At 40.4% G+C, this 22,848-nt stretch overlaps 1 protein-coding gene across 4 annotated transcripts in view; it reads left to right on the top strand.

Annotated features, from left to right (window-relative positions):
• nrxn2b (neurexin 2b) overlaps nucleotides 1–22,848 on the top strand; it is a 716,836-nt gene that overhangs the window by 410,060 nt on the left and 283,928 nt on the right. For all 4 annotated transcript variants that reach the window (XM_042400576.1, XM_042400577.1, XM_042400578.1 and 1 more), the window contains 2 exons: nucleotides 8,299–8,472; nucleotides 12,560–12,679. In XM_042400576.1, the coding sequence (XP_042256510.1) occupies nucleotides 8,299–8,472; nucleotides 12,560–12,679 (294 nt within the window). The remainder of the gene's footprint in view (nucleotides 1–8,298; nucleotides 8,473–12,559; nucleotides 12,680–22,848) is intronic.

The following is a 22,848-nucleotide window of genomic DNA, read 5'->3' as shown; positions in this document are numbered from 1 at the left end:
GTGGGGAGGGAGACAGAGTGGAGTTATCAATGGTGAGGCAGAAGTTGTGAATGGTTTTGGTGAGGGATTTGGGACCAATGATGATTGTGTCTGATTTATCACAGTTTAGTTTGAGGAAGTTGCTTGCATCCATAATTTAATTTCAGTGAGGCAGTTGGTCAGGGTGGAGTGACTTTCAGTGGTGATGGATTTAGTGGAGATGTGGAGCTGGAGACCATGAGGATGTATGATGTTACCAAGGGGGAGCATGTAGAGGATGAACAGGAGAGGACCAAACACCGAGCCCTGGGGGACCCCTTGCTACAGAGCAGCGGAGGAGGTGCAGTTGTTGATGTTGATGAACTGTTGTCTGTTGTCTGTGAGATATGACCTTAGCCAGGAAGAGGGCAATACCATTGAATGTAAGGGAGGATTCAAGGCGGTTGAGAAGAATGGTGTGGTTGATAGTGTCGAAAGCTGCAGTGAGGTCGAGGAGGATGAGGATGCTAAAGTGACCAGAGTCTGAGGAGACGAGGTTGACTTTGAGGAGGGCTGTTTGAGTGCTGTGCTGTGAGCGGAAACCGGATTGAAATGGTTCAAACAGGTCTTGGGAGATGAGGTGGGCTTTAAGTTGGAAGGCAACAACACGTTCCAGTATTTTTGACAGGAAGGGGAGATTGGAGATGGGCTGAAATTGCTTAAAATATTGGGGTTGAGTCCAGGTTTTTCGAGGATGGGGGTGACAGCAGCCAGTTTGAGTGTTTGGGGGGACTGAACCAGAGCTTAAGGAGGAGTTAATGATTTCTTTGATGAGTGAGGAGATAGCAGGGAGGTGGTCCTTGACAAGATTGGATGGGACGGGATCCAGAACACAAGTGGAGCTTGTGTGGAGTTGGATAGCGACATTGGAGACACAGGGGATATGCTCAACACATGGTATATATTTCTTATAAACAGTTTTCAGGCACCTGCAGGAATGTTATCTTTGCTATCAGAGTATTCAAGGCTAGACAGATTGTTTGTTGATCAAGAAGCAATAATGAGCCAATCACAATAGCTTGTTCCCACAAGGTTCTTGTAAGAGCAAGCCGGGTTCTTACAATAGCTTGTAAGAACCCCCCCCTCCCCATCTTGCTCTGTTTGTCTGTGTTAAAATGTGGTGAAAGACTTAATTTCAATGAGTAGTTTTAGGCATGTAAACACGTGCTGCATTTTAAAAACAGTAATTAATGCATGACGAACACAATCAAACATTAGTCGCTCAGTTTCATGCTTAAGTAGTACTTGTGTATCACAGGTTCTTTTGCCCTTGCCTAAACATTCTTAGACATGAGCAAAGAAAGACTTGAATATTGATGAGTCATTGCTCAAATTTTGATATGAATAAAGCTTGATTGTGGTGACAGCATGCAAAACATTTGCAAACACAGTAAATTTTACTGCATTGTAATTGTTTAACATTGCATTTTCAGTCACTGTTTCCAATTACAGCTTGTTTCCTATCACTTAGCTGCCTACATTCATAGAATTAGAGAGGGAGGGATAAAGACACTTTGAAAATGTATTGCACCACCTGCGGTTACAATAGAACTGAACGAGAGCCAGCATGCACCTGTTAGTGAAAACATGTCACTGCAGTATCAAATAATTACAGCTTTACTTTGCTTCAATCTTTTTTTTTTTCCTTACAGAATTCAAAACACCTCTTGCTATACCATTTGTCTTCAGATACACACACATCCAAAGCACAGTGACACAACACACAACATAATTATACAACTTTTTTTTAGCATCTGCAATTAACTCGCAAGCAGCGTCAACATTTATTCTCTACACCAATCGTCTTGTTGTGGCATCTTTGCAGATCAGAGCGCCTCTGTAATTAGCAGCCACAGATTCCCTGCGTCTTCCTGCTGGCTGCCATTGTCCCAGCCCTGCCTTTAACACACACTGCCACCGCCTAAAAGTCATTCATTTGCACAGCCTACAGCATATGTGTGTGTGTGTGTGTTTTAGTGTCTCTCATCAGCAATCATTCAATCTTTGTCAATTAGAGCCAGCATGAGAGCAAAGCAATACAAACAACAGAGAGGAGAGAGTGAGGACTCAAGAGAGGGAGGCAGAGAGCCTTAATAGAGCATTTAATGAAAGTTAATGGTCGGCTTTGTGTTCACTAGGGAATTGGCGAGAGGAAACTGAGTATTGTTTGAGATGAGACCAGGCATTGTGTATTCATGACTTAATCTCATTGTCAAACTTCTATTCTTAATGATGGATATGTGGTAAATAATATATATCACAGTATTTCTAGATGTGGGCAAAGACTGCAATACAATCACTCCACTTGGGAGCCAATTACAGGCAAGGATGAAATACAGGTCTTATCTTGAGTTGACAAGATGTACTGACCAAATAAAATGAATAGCTTAACAGTGCTATTGAATTTAAACACTATATCTCCAAAAAAGTAAACTTACACAATAAAAAATCCCCATCTCAATTATTTGACTATGGAAAATACACACAAAATAAAGACTATTTGGATGGTTGAATGGGTGTCATGGGTCTTACACCCATGAAATGTATTCCCCTTGCAGATAACTCAAAAGATAATGAAAACAGTGAAATTGGAGCTATAAGGTTTTCAATTTTGGAAGTAGCTAGTTCTTCTGACCAAATAATACATGTATAACACAGCCAAATGATTTAACATTGCACCTCTAAGAAAGATATCAAGAAAATTACTAATATTCTCCAGTCAGTGCTCCTGTTTGCTAGATATTAAAGATCAAGTTGTGAATGGCTGTCATGAGTCTTAAGGTCATCCACCCATCTCTCAGATGACTCATAGATCAAAATTTTGGTTTTGCAAAACTAGATATATGAGGTTTTCACATCATGGAAGACAAATGAAACCATCATCACAGAGATCTATATTTCACTTTAAAAAATCTCTGAAAACTCTGATTGTCCAGTGTAAATGTTAAGTTAGTATGCTCTTCCAATTGTGCTGTCAGAGTCTTTCAAGGGCCCCGTATCATAGCATCCCAACTCCTCACACTAGCCCCTGAGAGGTCATTATGGTAACCGTAGAGATGTGGAGGTGGTGGTCTCTGCGATGTCTGGGAGGCTATAATTGGTCCCATCTTGTGGATTGCTCTGAGCTCTTGAGCTGCACAAGCATTCATCACTGCTGGGACAGCAGAGCCAGACCAGGACACAGTTTCTGGCTGGGAAAATGGTTACTCATCATTCTAACTTACCTACTCCAGAGCAGTCCCAAAAACTGTAAGCCAAAAAAGCAAATCAAGTTGTGTAAGTAGCAATAACACATCTTGTGGCACGCTCAAATATCGGTCTTACCCACATTACTGAGTAAATGACAAGAAACAAGTTGTATAGACATTCAAACTTTATTTAATTTCTTAGTTGTATAAAACAAATTTGATAACCCAGAGCATATAGCAACTAATAGATGTGACCTAAAGATGTGTCAGCATTTCACATTAATGTTTTAGGTGTTACTTATATAAGTGTGGAAAAACCAACCTCCTTCAATAAGGAATAGTTTCTTTGAACAAATATAAAAATTGTAAATGTAGCTTCATGCTCATTTACATGTTAAATAAAAGTGTTCTACAGTAAAAATAGAAAAGAAATAGTTTATAAAAAGTTGCTGTTGGGTCACTCTGCATGAATTATGCATGTAGCACTACTTGGATCAGTGCTTGGTATGACATTGTGAATTTCTCACATGCTAACTTGGCTGCTTGCAGCTTTTAGATGTTAGGAACTGGTACTTTTGCAGTAAACAGTGCGATACTGCAGCTATGTCGCATTTAAAAACAAGGTGGATACGCTGTAATGTATGCTGTGGAACAAACTGTTCATGGCCCAAAAAAGGAAGTCAAACTTTACCCGAAGAAATCTGTAATTCAAATTAAAGTATCCAACTCCAAACTAAACACAATGAGAGCCCAGTTCTTTTAGTGGGAGTGTGTATGTGTGTTGCATATTTATTCATCTTCTGTAGTCTTTACGCCACTGAAAGAAAACAAAACTTGCATGACTAATTTTTATAGTACATCTGGCGCAGCCCTCCCTCTTTTCTTGTCTATTCCAGTTATGCAGTCAGCCAGTGGAATCTCAAACATACTGTTGACTTCTGCAGGAAATGTGCTGTTTGCTCTTTTGAGATGAACTCTATACCGATAATTTCATATTTGCTAAATGGTTCTTACAGCCGCGATTTCAGGACATCACTCAGTCGGACAGCTAATGAATTCATTTTATTGATTATAACGCCCGGGAGCCCCAGCTGGGAAATATGAAGTGTCAAGTACTCATTAATTCTAGAGAGAAGTTGGCAAACATCATTGACTCATTCCATTACACAAAGTCCACATATAATTGACCTCTTGGCTCATTGCTTCTCAGAGTGCTAAAGTTGAAAGTTCTGGTTTTCAGCTGGTAAAATATACTTTTTCAGTTTTTTCTAAGTGGGATAGTTTTCTGAAGGCCCTATCTTTTCTGGTTGTTCATTTTATGCCTACTTAAATATAAAGTGTAAAGTAGGAGTTTTGATGACGAGAAATGCCTGAAGCATTTCAAACCGTGTTTATTCTTATGCACTTACATCAAAGGCCTCTTTGTGTTTTTCATAATTTTACTTGGCATTTTCTGCACAACTCTACAGAACAGAGGGGCTGAGAGAGGAAAAGAGAGGGAGATAATTGGGCTTAAAAGTGGATGGATATTTTCTTTTATGTTGTAATGTAAAGAGACCTTAATTGTACTTGAGCGCTGAGATATCCCAAAATTCAGCTTTATCTTCTTGCTTCTTGCTGATTCACAAATTCTGCTCCCTTCATGAGAAAATGCTGCTGGGTACGTTCTGTTCTCCTCCCGGAAGGATTCAGTATATGGACAGGCTCACATAATAAATCTTTCTAAGCATCCAGTGTCATTTCCAATGCTTTAGCTTGATGCTGTACAATCTATACATGTCAACTGTAAGCTACTTCTTTGAATCATGTAATTATCAGAACGTTTTCTTGGCGACTCTGTAATGACAAGCATTATGTCAGGGGATGTCTCTTAGGGAGGCTTTCCTCCCAACATTCACACTACCTGTCTTTAAAATGTCAGTCCTCTGTCTCTTGGTGACTGTAGTGTTTACTGTCTGCTACCCGCATCCAGTATAACACACCTTCACAATTTATCAGCAGCACACTATACTCTAGAGGCACAGTTTGAGATTCAAATGTACCTAAAGTACTGAACACACACGGGTCTCATTTGGCCTTTAACAACAACAATTCTGAGGAGTCATTTGACATTTAACAGATTAATCAGGAAGTTAGAACAAAACAAGCACAGACAGTCCAGTGTGCTGTATATAATAGTAATGGACTTAATTATTTAATTATGTTGGCCTTGCTCCCTTGCTGATCTACACTCTTCTCTTCTTAACAGACTACAATAAAGTTCATGTTATTTGCATGTTTGAAAAGAAATTTTTTATACATGAGTGTGCCTTATTATACAAAGGCAGAATATGGCATCTTATATATATGTGTATGTGTGTGTGTGTATATGTATATCCAACAACATTCAGTTCTCTGCTTCCTTTGTAGAATTCTGTGAATGTTAAAGATCTTTGGTGGGTCACGAAAGACTGAAAACATTGTATTTGCACAATTAGGTTTCTGTTTACAAAACCATATACAGTACAATGAGTAAAAAGCACAAACTATGAAAAGCACATTATGTGTTGTGGCTGCAATTTCAGTGTACAAGAATTATGTCATGAAAATTAGCTAGGACTCAATTTAGACATGCATGTTTGGTTGTGGTCAGACAGGACCAGAATATTAGAATTGGGAATCAAACCTGGGTTTGAGGCAGATGTATCCACCCATCCATAACCCATGTTTACAGCTGTAGTTTTTTGTAGCTGTCCAGCAATTGTCCATTTATAGTGGAGCATTTTAAATATTTTGCTGGTTGAAGCAACAACAACAACAATAAAAGGATTAATTACAATAGGGATTGTAGAATATATTAAAAAATAGAAAAAGACTAGTAGCTCAAGCCCTTCTTTCTGCTTCCTTACCCTGACATTTTAATTTCTGTTTGTTTCGATGTTGAACTTGTGATGTCAATATCTTACTAATAGGCTGTTTTATCTTTGCCTCCCTAACACTGATATGTATATTAATGTTGTTTGAGTATGTTTAATCTCTCTCTTTTTATATTTATACACAATGTGTTTAGTATAACATGTCACTGGGGATGCAGGATATTGGATTTTTTGCCGATATCCAATATGCCGATATTTCCAACTCATTGTGGCCAATTGCGGATGCCGATATATGCACATATTTGTTTCCAGATGGCTGAGGAGACTATTATGCATGCAAGCATAGATTGTACTAAGTTTGATAAAGAAAGACAATATATGAAGGAAGAATTTAGGAAGCCTTAAAACTTTAATCAACCTTCCAAGTGGGTGGAGCAGTAGAGTTTTCATTGAATTCATTAGACAGACAGGATTAATGTGTAGGATTTAATCTCTGGTCCACACTCTGGAGCAGAAGGTAGCGGTAATGCACCTAATACACCGGTTGCCAAGTGCCGTTATAAACCAAAAAGATTTTTTTCCAAACAGAGTGGTACATCCATGGATGTATAGTAAGAGCTGGATAGGGCGCCACTGCTCAGCCATGCAGCCAATTTTTCCTAGTGGCCACTCGCGATATTGCAGCGAAAAATCCCCCTGCGGCCCAAAAAGGATTTTCCCCATAGACCACCATTGTAAAAGAGATGCCTGTAAAACTGTTGACAGGACACCTCGAACTGCAAACAATGTCAATTATGACTCTTTCTGTTATGAACTTTTGATCCATGGAGGTTTTATGTTCGTAAAACTTTCCTCGAGCCGAGAAAAAAAACGTCATCACAATGTAAAGTCGGTGGGCCGAGCGGGAGCTTGTGGGCGGGGCCAGCGGGGGAAACACTACTGCGCACATTCAGTGGGCCGCACAACGCGGAAGCTAGAAACTTTTTTGGCGTATGCACCAGGCGAGCAATTCCTATAGGACTGAATGGGCGCCATTTTTAGTCCAGTATTCAGCTCTTATAATACATCCATGGGTACATCCTGTCAGCCAAGGTGTTTCCTATCTATGCAGCCGAATGTTAGCTGAGAGGCTAGCGGAGCTTTAGCTGCAGCATGGCCGGGGGGAAGCATAGCCAGCTAGCCTCTGCTAGCCTCCCAGCTAACGTTAGCCCCGATTCTGCATGTGGATCCAACCAGAGCACCGAGCCCCAGTTTGTTATTCAAGTTAAAGTTAAAGTGGGAAGAAGCAGCGGGTCTGACGGGCAGCCTGAGTGAAGTGGAGCCTGCGGAGGAAGTACCGGGACCGTCAAGGCCTAAATGCACTGGAAGCGTCTGACGCGCATGTTTTGAATTACACCAATTGTTTTCAATGGCCGAACACGCACCAGAAGCGCTATGACGCGCGTCTAACTGCCTTGACGCGCCTACTCCTACCTTGTTTTGATTTTTGAAGCGTCAAATGAGGACCCAGCACCCAAAGCTGTTTTCTCTGCAGGCGAAAAAGAGAGAGATAGCGCAAGTCAGCTGAGCACTTGCGAGCGAGCGAGAGAGACAGCGCGGCGGTGGTCGAGCAAGGAGAGCCAGCAGTAGTGAGAACAAAATCGCCGAATGAGAGAAGTAAAACGTTATATTCTGATTATTTCACAGCAGTCACGTTTTAATGCACAAATAAATAACCATCAAACAGTCAACAAATAATTTACTGTGGACACTGACGCTCTTAGTTTCAGTTTCATTTTCCTCCTCTGCATTTCTCCTTTTCATTCATTCATTACATCCAACTAGCGTTTAATACGAGGACAAAATGACAAATTTGTGTTGGTTCTGTGGTGTTAGAATTTCAACTCTGACGCTTGCAGTGCGCCATAGGAGCATCAATTGACGCGCGTCAGTTACCGCTCCCAGTGCGTTTAGGTCTTCAGGGTGGAACAGTCCGTGGAGGGAAGCACAGTCAGGCAAGGGAGGAGATGGCAACAAATTGGCCTCTCATAATTGGCAGAAATGGCCGGTGACGATATTTCATTTTAGAGCTTTTATCGGACGATTCCGATGATGTGCCAATAATATCGTGCATCCCTACATGTCACAGATTATTTTCACACATAAGTGTGTGGTGTAAGTGATGAATATTGTCTACAGGCAATTGTACATTATTACAATTCAATTTCTCATGAGTGGTTTCTATGTCTGTTTTGCAGGAGAGCTGTACATCGGTGGCGTGACAAAGACCATGTACAGCAATCTGCCCAAGCTGATTGCGTCCCGGGACGGGTACCAGGGCTGTCTGGCCTCTGTGGACCTGAATGGGAGACTCCCCGACCTGATCGCAGATGCCCTCCACAGGGTGGGCCAGGTGGAACGAGGCTGCGATGGTAAGTCAAAGAATAGTCAAAGTTATTTGTAACTCTCCATTTCAAAAGTAACAGTTCTTGGCTTGACACCCAGGGTGTGTTGTACTTAATTTCTATTTTTCACTTAAAGACAGTGAAAAAAAAAACATTTTTTAAATGATTCAGACACTGAAAATACATTGTGCTAATTATTACTTAGAAAGGTACAAACATTGTTTTCAAGTGATCTTTGATACGTCTCACAGTATGTAAGTACATTTTTACACACCACCTTGCTTCTCTGTTTTAAATAGCCTCTCTGCCTTTTTCTGTTTTTTATTAACAGCCATAAATTGGACCTGTTTCCCTCATTGGCTTTATTACACACAAGTCTGACACTTGCAGAGATTCTTCAGTAAAAAGACACCAAAACAGCAACTTGGTGCATTTTTCTGTGGCTGTTATTCCCTGATATACACCAATAACCACACCCATATTCTTCCAGCTCTGGGCAGTCTTTACAGTCTGAGCCTCTGTCCTCTGTATATCCTCTCTATTGCCCCATAAAACCTGCATGAGGGAGGTATCTCTCCTCTAATGTTATTGTCAGTGTGGCTAATCTCAGCGACACCCCGCCCTCATTGGCTTTTGCCTCATCAATCTTGCATTTGTTATGTTTTTACCTCTGCTGTGCGCAGTTCGTCACCATGTCTCAGGCTGCATGGCTCCAGTGTCAAGCAGTTAATCCTGAGTATAACAGTGGATTTAGGCTATAGCATTTCCCCCTTTCACACACCCTACCCTGAACCCCCCCACACACATACACACACACACACATACACACACCTTTCCACCACGTCTCAATGGCGTACTGAGCATTGGAGAGCACAGACTTGATTTCCCTAAGGGCTGCACTGGCCGACTCGATGCGGCACTGATCCAGCTTTTTTTTTTTTCTCCCTCGATTCCTAACACGGCTACCTCTGCCAACCAGCCTTATTACCTGCCTACAGTTATACACCACAATTACTTCGCTTCAAACACAGTTTAAAACTGCATTAAGCTATCATATTGACTCCTGCAGGCACCCGAAATGGATGCTAATATTAGTTAATGATTGGATGTGCCAGGGAGCTGAGTAGTAGTAATTGACCAGTTTTGGAAGGGTGGATGTTTTTGACAAATAATAGTATACCTGTACCTGGGGCTGTTGCAAATCTGTGTATTCCCTTGCTGATATTACAGGAATACATCAAAAACAATTGTGACTACTTATCTAATTCTCTTATAATCAAATTCAGAATGTTATTCCTTACCATACACCAGAGAAGCCAAACACTGTTGACATCATATTAGTTCAATCAAATCTTTTATACTTAATAGTTTGCAATTGTTGGTTGATCTCCTATAACAATAACAGTTTAGCTAGAAAAAATGCCATATCTGAATTCCAGGGTTTCTAAAGCAGTAGTAAGAGTAATGAAGATGACTTTTCCACAATGCAGTGCTGTCCTTGGTGTGGATCACTGCCAAAGTCCTGACCGACTTGTTTCTGAGGTCATTGTTAGCTTGTGCACTGGGGATACAGAGTGGTCAGAGGTGGCTGCTGGTCCAGTCTCTCTAGACCTAAGGCCAGACAAAGGCCAGAACATTGAGCTTGTTCTTGTAGCTCTCTACTGACTCAGCGGATCACAACAACAAAGGGTCCTAAGTGTGAGACTTAGGGAGTACAGGTACATAAACATAGCTGCTGACTCACTGTCCCTCAAGAGAGGAGACACAAAGGGAAAAAAGCCCCCAAAATATGTGAAAAACATACTGTATCAATCAATTTGAATGAAATCGCATAGCATTAGTAGTTCTAAGATTAGTAGCATGAGCATCTGTAGTAGTTGGAGAAAATGTAGTTCCAAGATTAATACAAATAAAAACTCAAGATTTAGAGATTCTATTACCATGTACAAAAATTGAGAAGCTCTTGTTAAACTATTTGTTTCCTGTAAATATTATTTTATTCCAAACCAAAAGCTCCAAGCGATCTCCAGTTGAGCACTGCAGCCTTCTCTACACTGCCAATATGAGAGCAGATGTTTCAGTTGTAACCCAGCTGTTAGTTGCAGAAGCAGGTGACAGCAGTGAGGGAGTGGAAATGTGTGCTCTCTTTAGGTTTTCCAACTAATGTGAGGCTTAGTGGCTCCTTATATTGTCCAGGACTTTCATGAACATTTGGAGCAAAGGCAGCAGATGGAGTTTTGTGCGCCAACACACCCAAGGCACCCAAATAACAGGTCCTCAGGCAGCCGTAAGAAGGTAGTGTGTGACCGATCAGTATATGAAAGAAGAGTAAGAAAGTAATGACATGACTTGGTTATTAATTATAACAATATGCTTAATTAGATCCTCAAGGGAACCTTTTATAAGTGAGTAATTAACAGGGCAATTAGCCTGGTTAGGAACAACTAACAGAATAAGCTGATAGGAAGGAAATGACATTGAATTTAAGTGGACATTTTAGAGCAGAAAAGCTTTCATAGATTGGTGGTTTATTTTTACTTTTTTATTATTTATTTTCTGTGGGGGAGGGTGGGGCCTTTTTTTAATTGGGCCATTTGTAAATGGCACAGTGAGATGTCTGTTTATCTATGCGGAAACAAATTAGTCTGGCACTGAACCACGGTTCTTTGGAAATGTTTGTGTTTAATTGAGATTTTAATGAGAATCCCCACCAACAACAACATGACAGCCACCACACATACTTATTTTTAGAACCATTCTCTTGCCTAAGACTTGATCTGCATCCTAATGTTAAATCTATCATTCAGCCTTTTCCCTCTAATTTTGAGAACAATTATTTGAAACCAGGTTTTGTTGGAAAGAAAACTAATGATGACATTGTCTTCTTTCATTTCCATCAGTTGTATTAGCCCCTTATGCTACACAGTCAACAAAGGCAAACACTTTCCATATCATATCAATTCATGTGCCAATGCCCGTTTGGTCAATAGTATACTGTATATAATGTGAAGTGGAAATTAGTTTTCAAAGCAGTCTGTCACATCACCTGAGTAAATGGCTGGAATTCCTGAGAGAAATTACTACGCTGTGGTTTCTAATTGACAATTTAAATGCCTTCATCCATCCATGACAGTGGGAGGGAACAACAGGAGACCCCCCCACCCCCCCACAAAAAAACATGGACACCAATATACTGTAGATGCTAAACTGAAGCTGCCTCCACCACCCTACTAATTTCCAATTCAAATGTGTCCCTAGTCTGGCGATTACACCAGGTTTCAACCTTGAATTAATGTCAAATTTAATCTGAATACATTTCTAAGCAACCTTAATCAAATCACTTTCATTCGGCAGTTGAGCAGCTACTGTTTGGTCGCAGTCAATGTGTCTTCTCACATAAATATTAAAAACGTCAGGTTTATGTTTTATTTGAGACTTTCCTAGAAGTAAACAATGCATTCTACATAGTTAATTTGAAGAGTTAATTTAGACAAATTACATGTTATTTATTTCCTTAACATGTTTATCATGAGGTGAACCGTACATAACTCACACTAACAGAGCCTTGATCTATCATGATATATTGTGGTTCATATGGCAGTTGACTCACACATCCAGCAGGTATGAAGCAACATGAGCATCCCATTGAAGTCCCCTTTCTCAATGCTTGACGAATCTAAATCCAATTTTCACTTTTTTCATCCCAGTTTAGTTCACCAGCTCCTAAGTAAATTATCTATGTCCCTAATACTCAACCCTTTTCATCAGCCTCTCTTCACCAACACAGTGAGTGAGCTGAAGTCAGCTAAAGGTGTTGAACCTCTGTGGGATTGACAGTACTGCTAGCAGCAACCCTCTCACATTACTTTAATGTAAATATCAAAAATATTGCTCAACACAGCTTTAAAAAAAGTATCCTCAGCTGTCATTTCCAAGAGATGTGAGATGCTAGCAGAGCTGCCTGAGGGTTTTATGCCTGGGTCAGCTGAAAATGCTATAACATGCTCCTCATTAGTACATTTTTGTGCATTATGTAAGGTCCTTTACATGAATTTAATATATCTTTGAACAGCAAATTTAAGTTTCTTTGCTCTTGCCCTTGTTATGCTCTTAGGACCCAGTACCACCTGTACGGAGGAGTCCTGCTACCATCAGGGGGTGTGTCTCCAGCAGTGGGAGGGCTTCACCTGCGACTGCACCATGACGTCCTATGGAGGCTCATTTTGCAATGACCGTAAGTGAAAAGTTTTCAATTTAATGACTGTCATGCTTTGTTTGCAAAAGACTGAGTGTGTATGGCTGGCAAGAGTGGTGCAGGTGGATAGCTTGTGCTAGGGTGCTAAGTTAAAACTCCACAGGCAACTTTGCAGGTCTGTTGTCGAAGAGTCCATTTTCAAGGTTTTAGGGAATACATTACTCATTGGTGAGTCAGCTTTTTGTCACTGAAGCACTAATTTACAGCTCTTTAGTAGACCATTTGTGTGAATCTTCAGGATCTCAATTAGTAGAAATGGGATGCTCTACTCTGCTACAGTCTTAATCTGTCATTGAAGCTGATAAGATGATTGCATTTTTACATACACAAATACACAACCTTATGCAATTTTGAACAGCATCACATTAGATCTACGGGAACACATTTTTCCTCACGGATGTTTAGCCTAATTGCTTGAATTGCAAATGCTTGTGTCCATTAACAGTAAAACGTGTTAACATATTCCTACTAAGAATTAAAATGTTGACACTTCAACAGGGCCACACGGATTGCACTTCACATAGCGTTCACTCCTCTTCTAATATTCTATTACTCACATGTTATTCCAAGTAATACTTTAGATTGTACAACTCAGACTTCACCATGAGATTGGTTCTTTGGCTACTGAGGCACTGCTTAACACATGCTGTGAGGAGAAACAGTGATTTAAGTCCTGTGTCTCTACCATGTGGTCACCTGCTGGGTGGCTGGCTGCAAGGGAGAACATGGAGGAAGGTATGGAGAGGGGGCACAACAGGTTTCTTGTAAGCGTGTTTATTTTATTAGTTTTAAGTGTTGCTTTCCTCAGTTGGCAGTATGTATTTGTTGTAATGTGATTGTGGTTAATGATTTTACTGAGGGCCCAGTGTTGAAGCTACAGTGTACATATCTATATAGAAATTGCTTAGGTGTGAACTATCTGCAGTCAAAAGACTTCATCTTTAGCATAATGTTCATTGAGCATCAAAAATGACCTCTTTGAAAGAAAACATTCTGAATTATTGTCAGGGAACGGTTAATGCACTGCAAAGGATATACAACTAAAAGAAATCTTTTGGTGAGGTTTGATCAACTCAACTGTACTAGTATGTAGTATATTGTACTGTGTTAAATTCAACAGATGAAACGGCATTGGGAACTTTCTTACCCAGTAGCAGAAATGTTCACCTGCTCGGCATAAAAGATCAAAAATACAGTAATAAAAGATTTGTTGAGACTGATACTTGCAGTGTTTAATAATTGTGTTGGTTGCAGACCTCCACAACTACCAGCTTGGTAGAGCTTATGTACAATTAGCATTCAGCACTCCTGACAGGCTTGATTTAAACAGGGGCAGAGGCAGGGTGACAGGCTAATAGACTTGTTTGCATAAGTCTTTGTTTGCTTATTAAGTGGTGGGTGCCGAGTTAAGCTGTATCACCCTCTTCTCATTTTCTATTTTTTCAAACCACCCTATGTTTCATTTGTGATAGAGTTTATCTCTGATTGTTGTGTGTTGTTGCCCTTGTTATGTTGTCTGTGATGTTAACTAGACACAATATGACTAGGCATGACAGCAAGGGGCTGATTAGTGAGGTGCTCTTTTGGCTCTTGGAAGATTCAAGCAAGTAGAAGGTGATAATAACTGCTCTTTCGGCATGACAGCCATGCCGAGATAAGCAGAGAGACCCATTGCTCCTTGAGAGAGGAAAGCAAATGATGAGAGGAGAGAGGTGCTGATTCCTGCATTTGAGTTGTTGCCTGTGGGGAGCGTTAGTGGCTTTACTGTGCTGGTTTCAAAGATGACAGGTGTGTGACACCAGGAAGAATACTAACGTGTTCCGTGGAAAGACCTAGGAGGTGTGTGTGTATATGCTTGGGAGTTTTGTGTGAGTGTGTGGAGTGGAAGAAAGGACGTCACCAGCAGCCTGATCAAAGATTGCAATGTATAATTGCAGGCAACAGAAGAAGCATTGTATGTAGAGCAACTATCAGCCTCTAACAGTGGAGTCTAAAATGTAACTATATGACCAATATGATCTTAATGAAGTTCATTAATCTAGCATGGAAGTCATATAACAGCTTGATGGGCACATTTTGTAACACCACATGTGGTGTTACTATAAGTCATTGGCTGCTGGCTAAAGTCCACTTCTCCTGTCTTTTGTCTTCTTGCAAGTTATTAAAACTTTCTTGATGAGAGGTTGTCATACTCCATCTGAAATGGATCTTTGACTGATGAACCAGCACCAGCTTACTGATGGTGTTGTATATCGTACAGGTTGTAAAGCCATCAAAGATGGATTTGTGGTTTTAGGCAATATATATAAAAACAATATTTTTTTTCAAAAAGTGAATTTCAGTATTCAATAGTCAAAATCGAAGATAAAGTTTGATGTAAAGTAATTGAAGAAGTGTTAAAAAAGTTTTTTAAAAAAATGTGTTTGACAAAATGCTGGCTGAATGCTACACAATGATTGTGTCATAGTGTACATACTTATTTTACCAACAGTATGCCAGCCTCTTTCAAAGTGTGCATGCATTGCTATTCAATAGCTGGTTTCTATTGCAGCACATCCTTTTCTTTCCTGACAGCAGCTGCACATCTTCAGACTTGGCCTTCTGTCTTCATTTCTGCCAGCTTGGAAAAACATATTTCATCTCTTGACCTTGAGAGCCTGCCCCGGTTGAACTTTTGCCTTGTTCCCGTTATAGTCTTCTCTTTCGTCTCTTTGCGTTTCCTCGTCATATACACTCCTTGAAACTTTTTCTGGGCTTACCCAATAACTTAATCAACATTTTTCTGAACAACCTTCAAGGATTTTTTCTTGGAATTGTCTGCTCTGAAAACCAAGGTAGGACTCATTACATGTGGTAGCATTTTTAATTTGTGTATAAAACTGATGTTATAGGTCTGGAAATCTCGTTTTTGTTTTTTGCAATGGACACAGAGGACTTGCAGCGTTACTCACAGCCCTATAAACAGGGTTCCCTTCCACAGTAAAATATCTTTCCCCTTTAATCTACCATGTGCCCCAGATTTTTCAACATATCTGAAATGGATGGCTTTGAAAGGTTTAAATTCCTTGTAGAATTTTCAGTGTTTTTTTTTTTTTTTTTTGTAGCCATAGAGATCATATACAGGAGCTTGTGTCCTACTTGCCTGTCTCTGCCTGCATAACAAGAATGAGACCGGGATAAACAGGTGAATGGGATGCATCTCTTTGTAGTTTTATAAACATGTTATCAAAAGAAGGGACAGAAATTGGGCCAGTAGAATGAATCACAAAGAACCAGCCTGCCATGTGATCATACTCTTTATCTGTCACTTTGCCACCACACTGTGAGAAATACAGTGCATACATACAACACACACACACAATCACACAGACCTTCTACGTGACCAGCCAGGCACACAGTAGTTGCCTCCTGTCTGCACATCTTCAAACCGTGCAGCCAAATGTAAACACAAGGACTCACCAGCAGTAGCTTGTATCAAATGTATCTGTCTTCCAAAACAGCCTCTTCTCTTCAGTTCTCATTAACAGTTGAAACATCTGGTGTATTTGCTATAACACTGAAAAACACATCACATTCTGTTGGAGCTGGAGGTTGTTGCACATACTGTAGAAGCGTGTGCATGCACACAGATGCATTTATAGAACAACAAATAGAAAAAAGGCTGTCTTGTACCCCTCTTCCACACACACGCGCACACACACACCACAGAGCATTTGTTATTCAGCAGCAGCCTGCAGTGATTGACTGGTCTATTTGTCTCTGCGTAGCGTATAAGTGGGCCACTTGGTATTCTGCCTTATTCATCTGGAACCAACTCAGACAGAGATGCTGTGTAAGTGCGTGCGGTACGAGGGGCTTTGTTTCTCTCTCACTTCTTTCTCATTCTCTGTTTATGTGAGTGAGAGAGCGACCACGAGAAAACAAGATGGAGAGGGGAGACGCTGGGAGGAGTAGGCTGTGTCTGTGCAATAATTTGTTTAACTGTATGTATTCATCGGGCGTTCCCACAACACGTGCATGTGTACAATGAATCCAGCTGCCGGTGCATAGTGCTGTCTGTCATACTAATTGAGTGCAGAGTGCCAGTGTGTTTGCAGCACTGCTGATTTCAATCTGCCTCCTCTCCCAATCCTTGATCTCTATTTCGTCTTTGTCTGTCACCATTCCCAGGCTCTCAGAAATAAGAAAAAAAAAAAAAAAAGGAGCTGGAGATTGTTGCACATACTGTAGACCAGAATTGTACCCTATACACATACTTTCTTTCAAGTTACCATTACCATTATATACCATTTATATCTTCAAAACTAAAATTACTGTATATAGGTCTAAACAAAATATTAGTTTTTATTTTACTCAATACTCCAATGATGCCTCTCAATTTGAGAAAAATTGTTTCAGATCTTTTGTATCAGCTTATAAAAAATCAGTATCATCAGTAACAGTTGGCCGACAGTTGGCGCATTTTGAAAGAATGCTACTGTGCCTGGAGTTCAGGCCTAAAGTCCTGACAATTTTGAAACCACTATATACTTTAATCTTGAACCTTTATTTTGGATCAAAAGGTACAAATGTGGTCTCATAAGGGTCCAATATGTGGCTATTATGGTACATCTGTGAACATGAACTTTTCAGTAGGAAAATTGACCTCTATTTTTGAGTACACTGTAGCTCTTCATTACTTGAGTCCTTTATTTATGCCTTATGAGGGCCATAACACCAGGTGAATTGATTTCAACAATTCTCAGGGACTAAGTGCAGCTCACTAAGTGTTGTACTCCTTGCTTTTGCTATCCTACTGTTAATGCTTGATAAGCTTGATAGGTTTCAACAGGTATTGGTCACGCCTAGTCCCTCTTGCAATCTCTCCTCACCAAACTTTAATGAAACTTGATCACTGAAATGCATTCACTCTCATCCTCTCTAGTGACTCAACAGGTGATCATTTGCTTGACACATCGCTTGAAATGCAGAAAAAGCAAAAAAAAAAAGCAGAGAAAAGAAAATCAAAGATGGCCACTCGTCTCTAGAGCAAAATAGCCTGAATCCAGCCTCACTGTGTTTGTAATGCACTTGATTTAGACTTAACATCGATTGTAAGGCCACTTGTTGTGATGAAGGTCACACTGGCTTCAACATGGACTCAGTGCTCAACACAGCATGGATCAGGACAGACTTAAGGGGAGGCTTTAGCCCTCTCAGATTCTCATCACCAGCTCAAAACACTCAGCCCAAACTCAGGAGGAATGAGTAAGTAGAGCTGCAAACCTCTCAGAGAGGAAAAAATTCCCTTCAACCCCCCCTCCCCTGATTCAATGAGGGAAATCAACTGTTTTAACTCAAGAAGCTGTCTGGGAGAAAGACAAGCATGGTCGTGCATGGAAGGTGTCTGACTTGCTTTTTTGGCTTATACTCTCTCTAATTCTTGATTCTAATTTTTGTTGATTATTGTTATTCACTCCTCCCACCTCTTCTGTGGCTCCCATCTTCTCTTCGCACTGTTTGCCAGCCGGCCCCAAAGAGCTGCTGTCCGGACCTAGCAATTAACCGCCACCTCATTAGGCCAGCAACGCAGTGTGAATCCTGAATAATTACTTGGCTTGCTTTTTTCATGCCCATAAATACACACACACACACACACACACAAAAAGCACCCTCTCTACTTCTCAGTTGTGGGCTGCTCCAGAAATGAGATGGAAAGAGACTGGGGAGGTTGCAGCTATCTTCCCATTTGCAGACGCTGTGAGTGAGAGCATGGGCAAAGAAATGAAAGGATGGATAGAAAGCAGTGGAAAGAAAAGAGCGAGAGTGAGGAATGAAATAGGGTTTGGGCATGCAAAGGCAATTTTGGCTCCCCCAAAAGAGGGCAGCGTTAAGCCCATTGGACTTTAGAAGTCACCATGTCAAGAGCTTGAAGGGGATTGGTTGAGGGTGGATGGTCACATTCTGTGGCCAGCAGTGCTGAGGGCGGTAGGTGAAAGTAATAGCTTGGCTTAAGATATGGCTTAGTTGGGAATAGTGCTTTTACTGTAGTAGTTTATTGGCTTGAACACTTGTACTAATTGAAATTTTTCATCGATGTGACATTTTTCAAGACATACAATACATGTGAGGTTATATGGTAAAACAAGGTGAAGATATCTCACCCACAATAACAGTGATAGTGTTTACTTGGATTACAGGTATTTCATTCTGGTGTCAAGTGTCTATTTGTGAGTCTGGAGTCAGGTAGCTTTGGCAGGTAAGCCAGACGTCTGTGTCTTACTTTGGGGTAAAAATACCAAAAGAAACTTTTCTCTTGATGAGTTTTTGTTTTGTGTTGAACCAGTGCAGAGTCTCCACTGCTTGCTTGGTTTTAATTAAAGATTGGATGAGCTTTTAAACCACAATGTACATTAAAGGACACTTAATAGGGCTTTGTAATTGCTTCGAGACCACTCCAGCCACTTGCAAACATTATCAAAAGCCTTTCACTATACTCTGGAACAAGAACAATAGAGGTGGGGGGGATTTCTGTGCATGTCCATGTGGATTTGAGACAGAGAATCAAAATATAAAAAAGGGTGAAAACAGGGGAAAGCAATTATTTCTCACAGGCAGTCAGTTTAAACTTTTCTTATTAGTCAATTCCTTTGTTGACGCTTTGTAAATAGCAGCATCGCACATCTGACTAGTGTCAATATTCTGGACCTGATTGAATTCAGTGGTGCAAATGCACTTGCAAATACCACACACACCTTCTGCAATCAAACTGATGTAAACAAGACTACGAGAGATCTACTTTGTGCGTGATATGTATGTATGTGTGTGTGTGTGATGCATTTGAATACTACCACGGTGTTAGCATGACACAGATGGCAGTCACGGTTAGGTGCTAAAAGGCTCTCCAGCTCATATTTTAGCCATTTTCAGTCATTTTTCAGAATTGTTCTGACTCATGATCAAATGGGATGGATATGTTAACCTATGAAGAGCATTACCTTTCCCCCAAACCATTTACTATCCATACCTCTGATTATACCAAAAAGTGCAATTCACACATATATGTAGTACACATCCATGTTATGGTTATTAGAACATAATGTAGTGTATTCTGTTTCCTCTTTGAATATCAAGTGTTGTTTTCTTCTGAGACTGTCCTCACCAGAAAACAACAGCACCTGTTGTTTCTTCAAATCTTCAAAATGACTTTTCCAGACAAGAGACCTCTTGTGGTCACATAAGTAATGACTGCTCTCCTCCAGAGGCAAAAGCATAAGTGGTGTTATGTTCTTCTGGAGGCCAAGATGGATAACTGTGTGTACAAAGAGTCTGACTTTGACACGAGACAGTAGTTCTCATCTTTTGACATTTCTTTAAACCATGTTCATGATTTTTCTCTAAAAGAGAAGAGGCTCGTCTTTAGAAGAAGGCATGAATGACAGCAGCAGTACAAGCAGAAGCAGTGTTTATCATTGGCAGTACTGAGCACCTGAAATAATAGCCGGTGCTTTAGGGATGACTGCACTCCCAGAATACATTAAATTTCGGACGACACTGTCCACTCATTGGATTTGGTGGGTGGAAATAGTGCTGTGTCAGACAGTCAAATTCCTTCATATTGTCTCTCTCTTGTGCTTGATCGCCCTCCCCCAGACACACGCTTACGCAAATGCACACATGCACACGCCTGCAAACACACAAAAAACTCTTCTGAGAATGTCAATGTTTCCTTAGGGCATCAGCACGGAGCGAGACCTTTACTCAAGTTGACATGGTAGATGATCAGGACTGACACATACACACATGCACGCCCACGTGCACAGATACAAACACACACTTTCCTTGTATTTATCCCTGTGGGGGTTGAGCTGTCGGTTAGTTGAGCTGACAGTTTCCTCTTCACCTTGTCTTCACTCTCCATCCTGTCCTCTACCTTCCTGCCTTTTATTCCCTGTTCACGTCCCATTACTCTCTTTTCCACTGCTGCTCCCTGTAAGCTGAGGGAATCCCATGTTGCTGTGCAGCAAGCCTCCTACTCATAGACAGAGTTGATCCATATTTAACATAATTGTTAGAGTCTCACACTGGTGGTATTGTGTGCTCTAGTGTCTCTCACATCAAAGATCACAATTCTTCTTTCACATGGATGATCTTATGGTAATCAAAAAATGTGTTCTCAGGAAAAACATTGTCTTTTAGCCCTTCGCCTCCTCTAACATTGGCTAATTATGGAAATCCCAGCCTCATTTGCAGAAAGAAGAACAGCGACATCTTCTTGCCTTGCACTATAAAGCAACATGTGGATGGTTAGGAGGCTCTGGTGAGGCGGTGGCACCTGACCGTCTTGCTTTTCTCTTTTGTCTTTTGGGTTTATGATAATTACATCTCCAAATGATAGCAGTAGCGATAACACATGCTAACACGCTAAACTTAGAGAACCATAACAAAAGTCAGATTAGAACAGATTAGATCATGCACATAAAAGAATAGGTGATTCCTAACTAGATAATACACACATACGCACTTTTTTCCATGCTTCATTATACACATCATCCCCACATTGTTTGAGATACTGATGATAAAGCATTTGAAATCACCAATTATAATTCAGAAAAAAAAAAAAAATCTTTTCAACTTTTCTTTAGATTTCGGAAAGAAAAAGAAAAATCCAAACATATCCAATGAACTGATCAATCGGAGGAAGCTAATGAATGAGTTACTTGTTGAAAGATGTCATCTACCGGCAGTGCATGTCCATGAACTGTAAACAGTGTCCTTGAGCAAGAGCGCTCTATTCGCACACTCTCTGGAACTCTAAATTGATTGTGTGTTAGGTAGAAGGTTAAAATAACTTGTGAAAACACATGAACTTCATCTGAGGCCAATATTTTACTCTTCAGACATATTTCCCTTTATCTCTTTAAAGAGGGAGATCAACAGCATGGATCATTACTGCAATGGAGTAGTAGCAACACTTCCCATGAACTCTAGCAGTAGTTAATCGGTGACAGGTTAGACTGACAGAACTCTTTCACAGAGAATCACATAAAAGCACTGGGTTGGCACATACAATACAATATGATACAACGTGTCAGCAGCCGGCACATTTTATGTGGTAAATTCCTTATTCCCCAATTTTCTATGTAATGAAATATTCATTCCATGTCTAATGTTAATTAAAAATGGTTCATTTCCCATATAACTTTAGTGATCGTTCTTTTTAAATAGTAATATGTTTTAAAACAGCAGAGTTTATGTCCACCACCAGTGTTTTCTTGTTTATACGTGTGTTTTTTTCTTCTGGGTGTGCATGTATAAATGTGCCTGTATGAGTGTAAAATGTGTGCTTTTATTCATAGAAGACATATAACCTTTATTTAAGTCAGGAGCCTCAGGATACTGAATCACTGCAGAAATACTCAGACCTGAACATTGTCTGTTATATGTTGTGCTCTGCAGGACTAAAACTACCCTCACATCTTCACCTCTGTCCCTAGACCAGTAATGGAATTTTCCAAGCGGAAACGCAGTGGCCATTTTAAAGCCGGCCTGAATCAGGTGGCTAGTGATGTGATAAATGATGGCGGCCAAAGAGGGCGATAAATCAGGAATATCCTTCACTCCCCTTCCCTAAAGAATTAATATACATTGTGATACTTTTCACTGCATAGATTCAAGTTGTGACATTTTAATAGATTTTTTCCCCCTCTCGCTTATCCCCAAGCCACTTTTGTTAAAGCCCTGTGCAGACTTTTGTATCATCTTGTGGATATTACATTGTGTCCAGAGAGGAATCTTACCGATAATTTGTCTCACAAGGAGTAAAGTCTTTTTTTATTTACTGCTGTGATAGAACTGCATTATAAAACCTGAGCTTTAGTGTATGTGTATTGTTGGCTTTTGATTAAGACTTTTTGGCACACTTAATTTAAAGAAGATATGTGCTTATATGTCCCTGGGTGTGTTAGATGCAGTTATTATACCGGGATGTGCTATGTCTCTGGTTTCTGTACTCCGATTGATGACATGGGGATAGGCTGAGTGTAGATGAGAACAACCTAGAGAAAGAGCATAAGAAGATGTAGACAGAGAGAGAGTGAAAGAGAGAGAGAGATGGCACTCTTTTCAAAGCCCCCTTGCCTTAGCTGTCGAGGGAAAGTTTGACTTTC

This window comes from Thunnus maccoyii, chromosome 22 (genome assembly GCF_910596095.1).
Source record: "Thunnus maccoyii chromosome 22, fThuMac1.1, whole genome shotgun sequence".
Lineage (NCBI taxonomy): Eukaryota > Metazoa > Chordata > Actinopteri > Scombriformes > Scombridae > Thunnus > Thunnus maccoyii.
The sequence above is the reverse complement of the archived record's forward strand: the minus strand, read 5'-3'. Positions and strand labels throughout refer to the sequence as shown.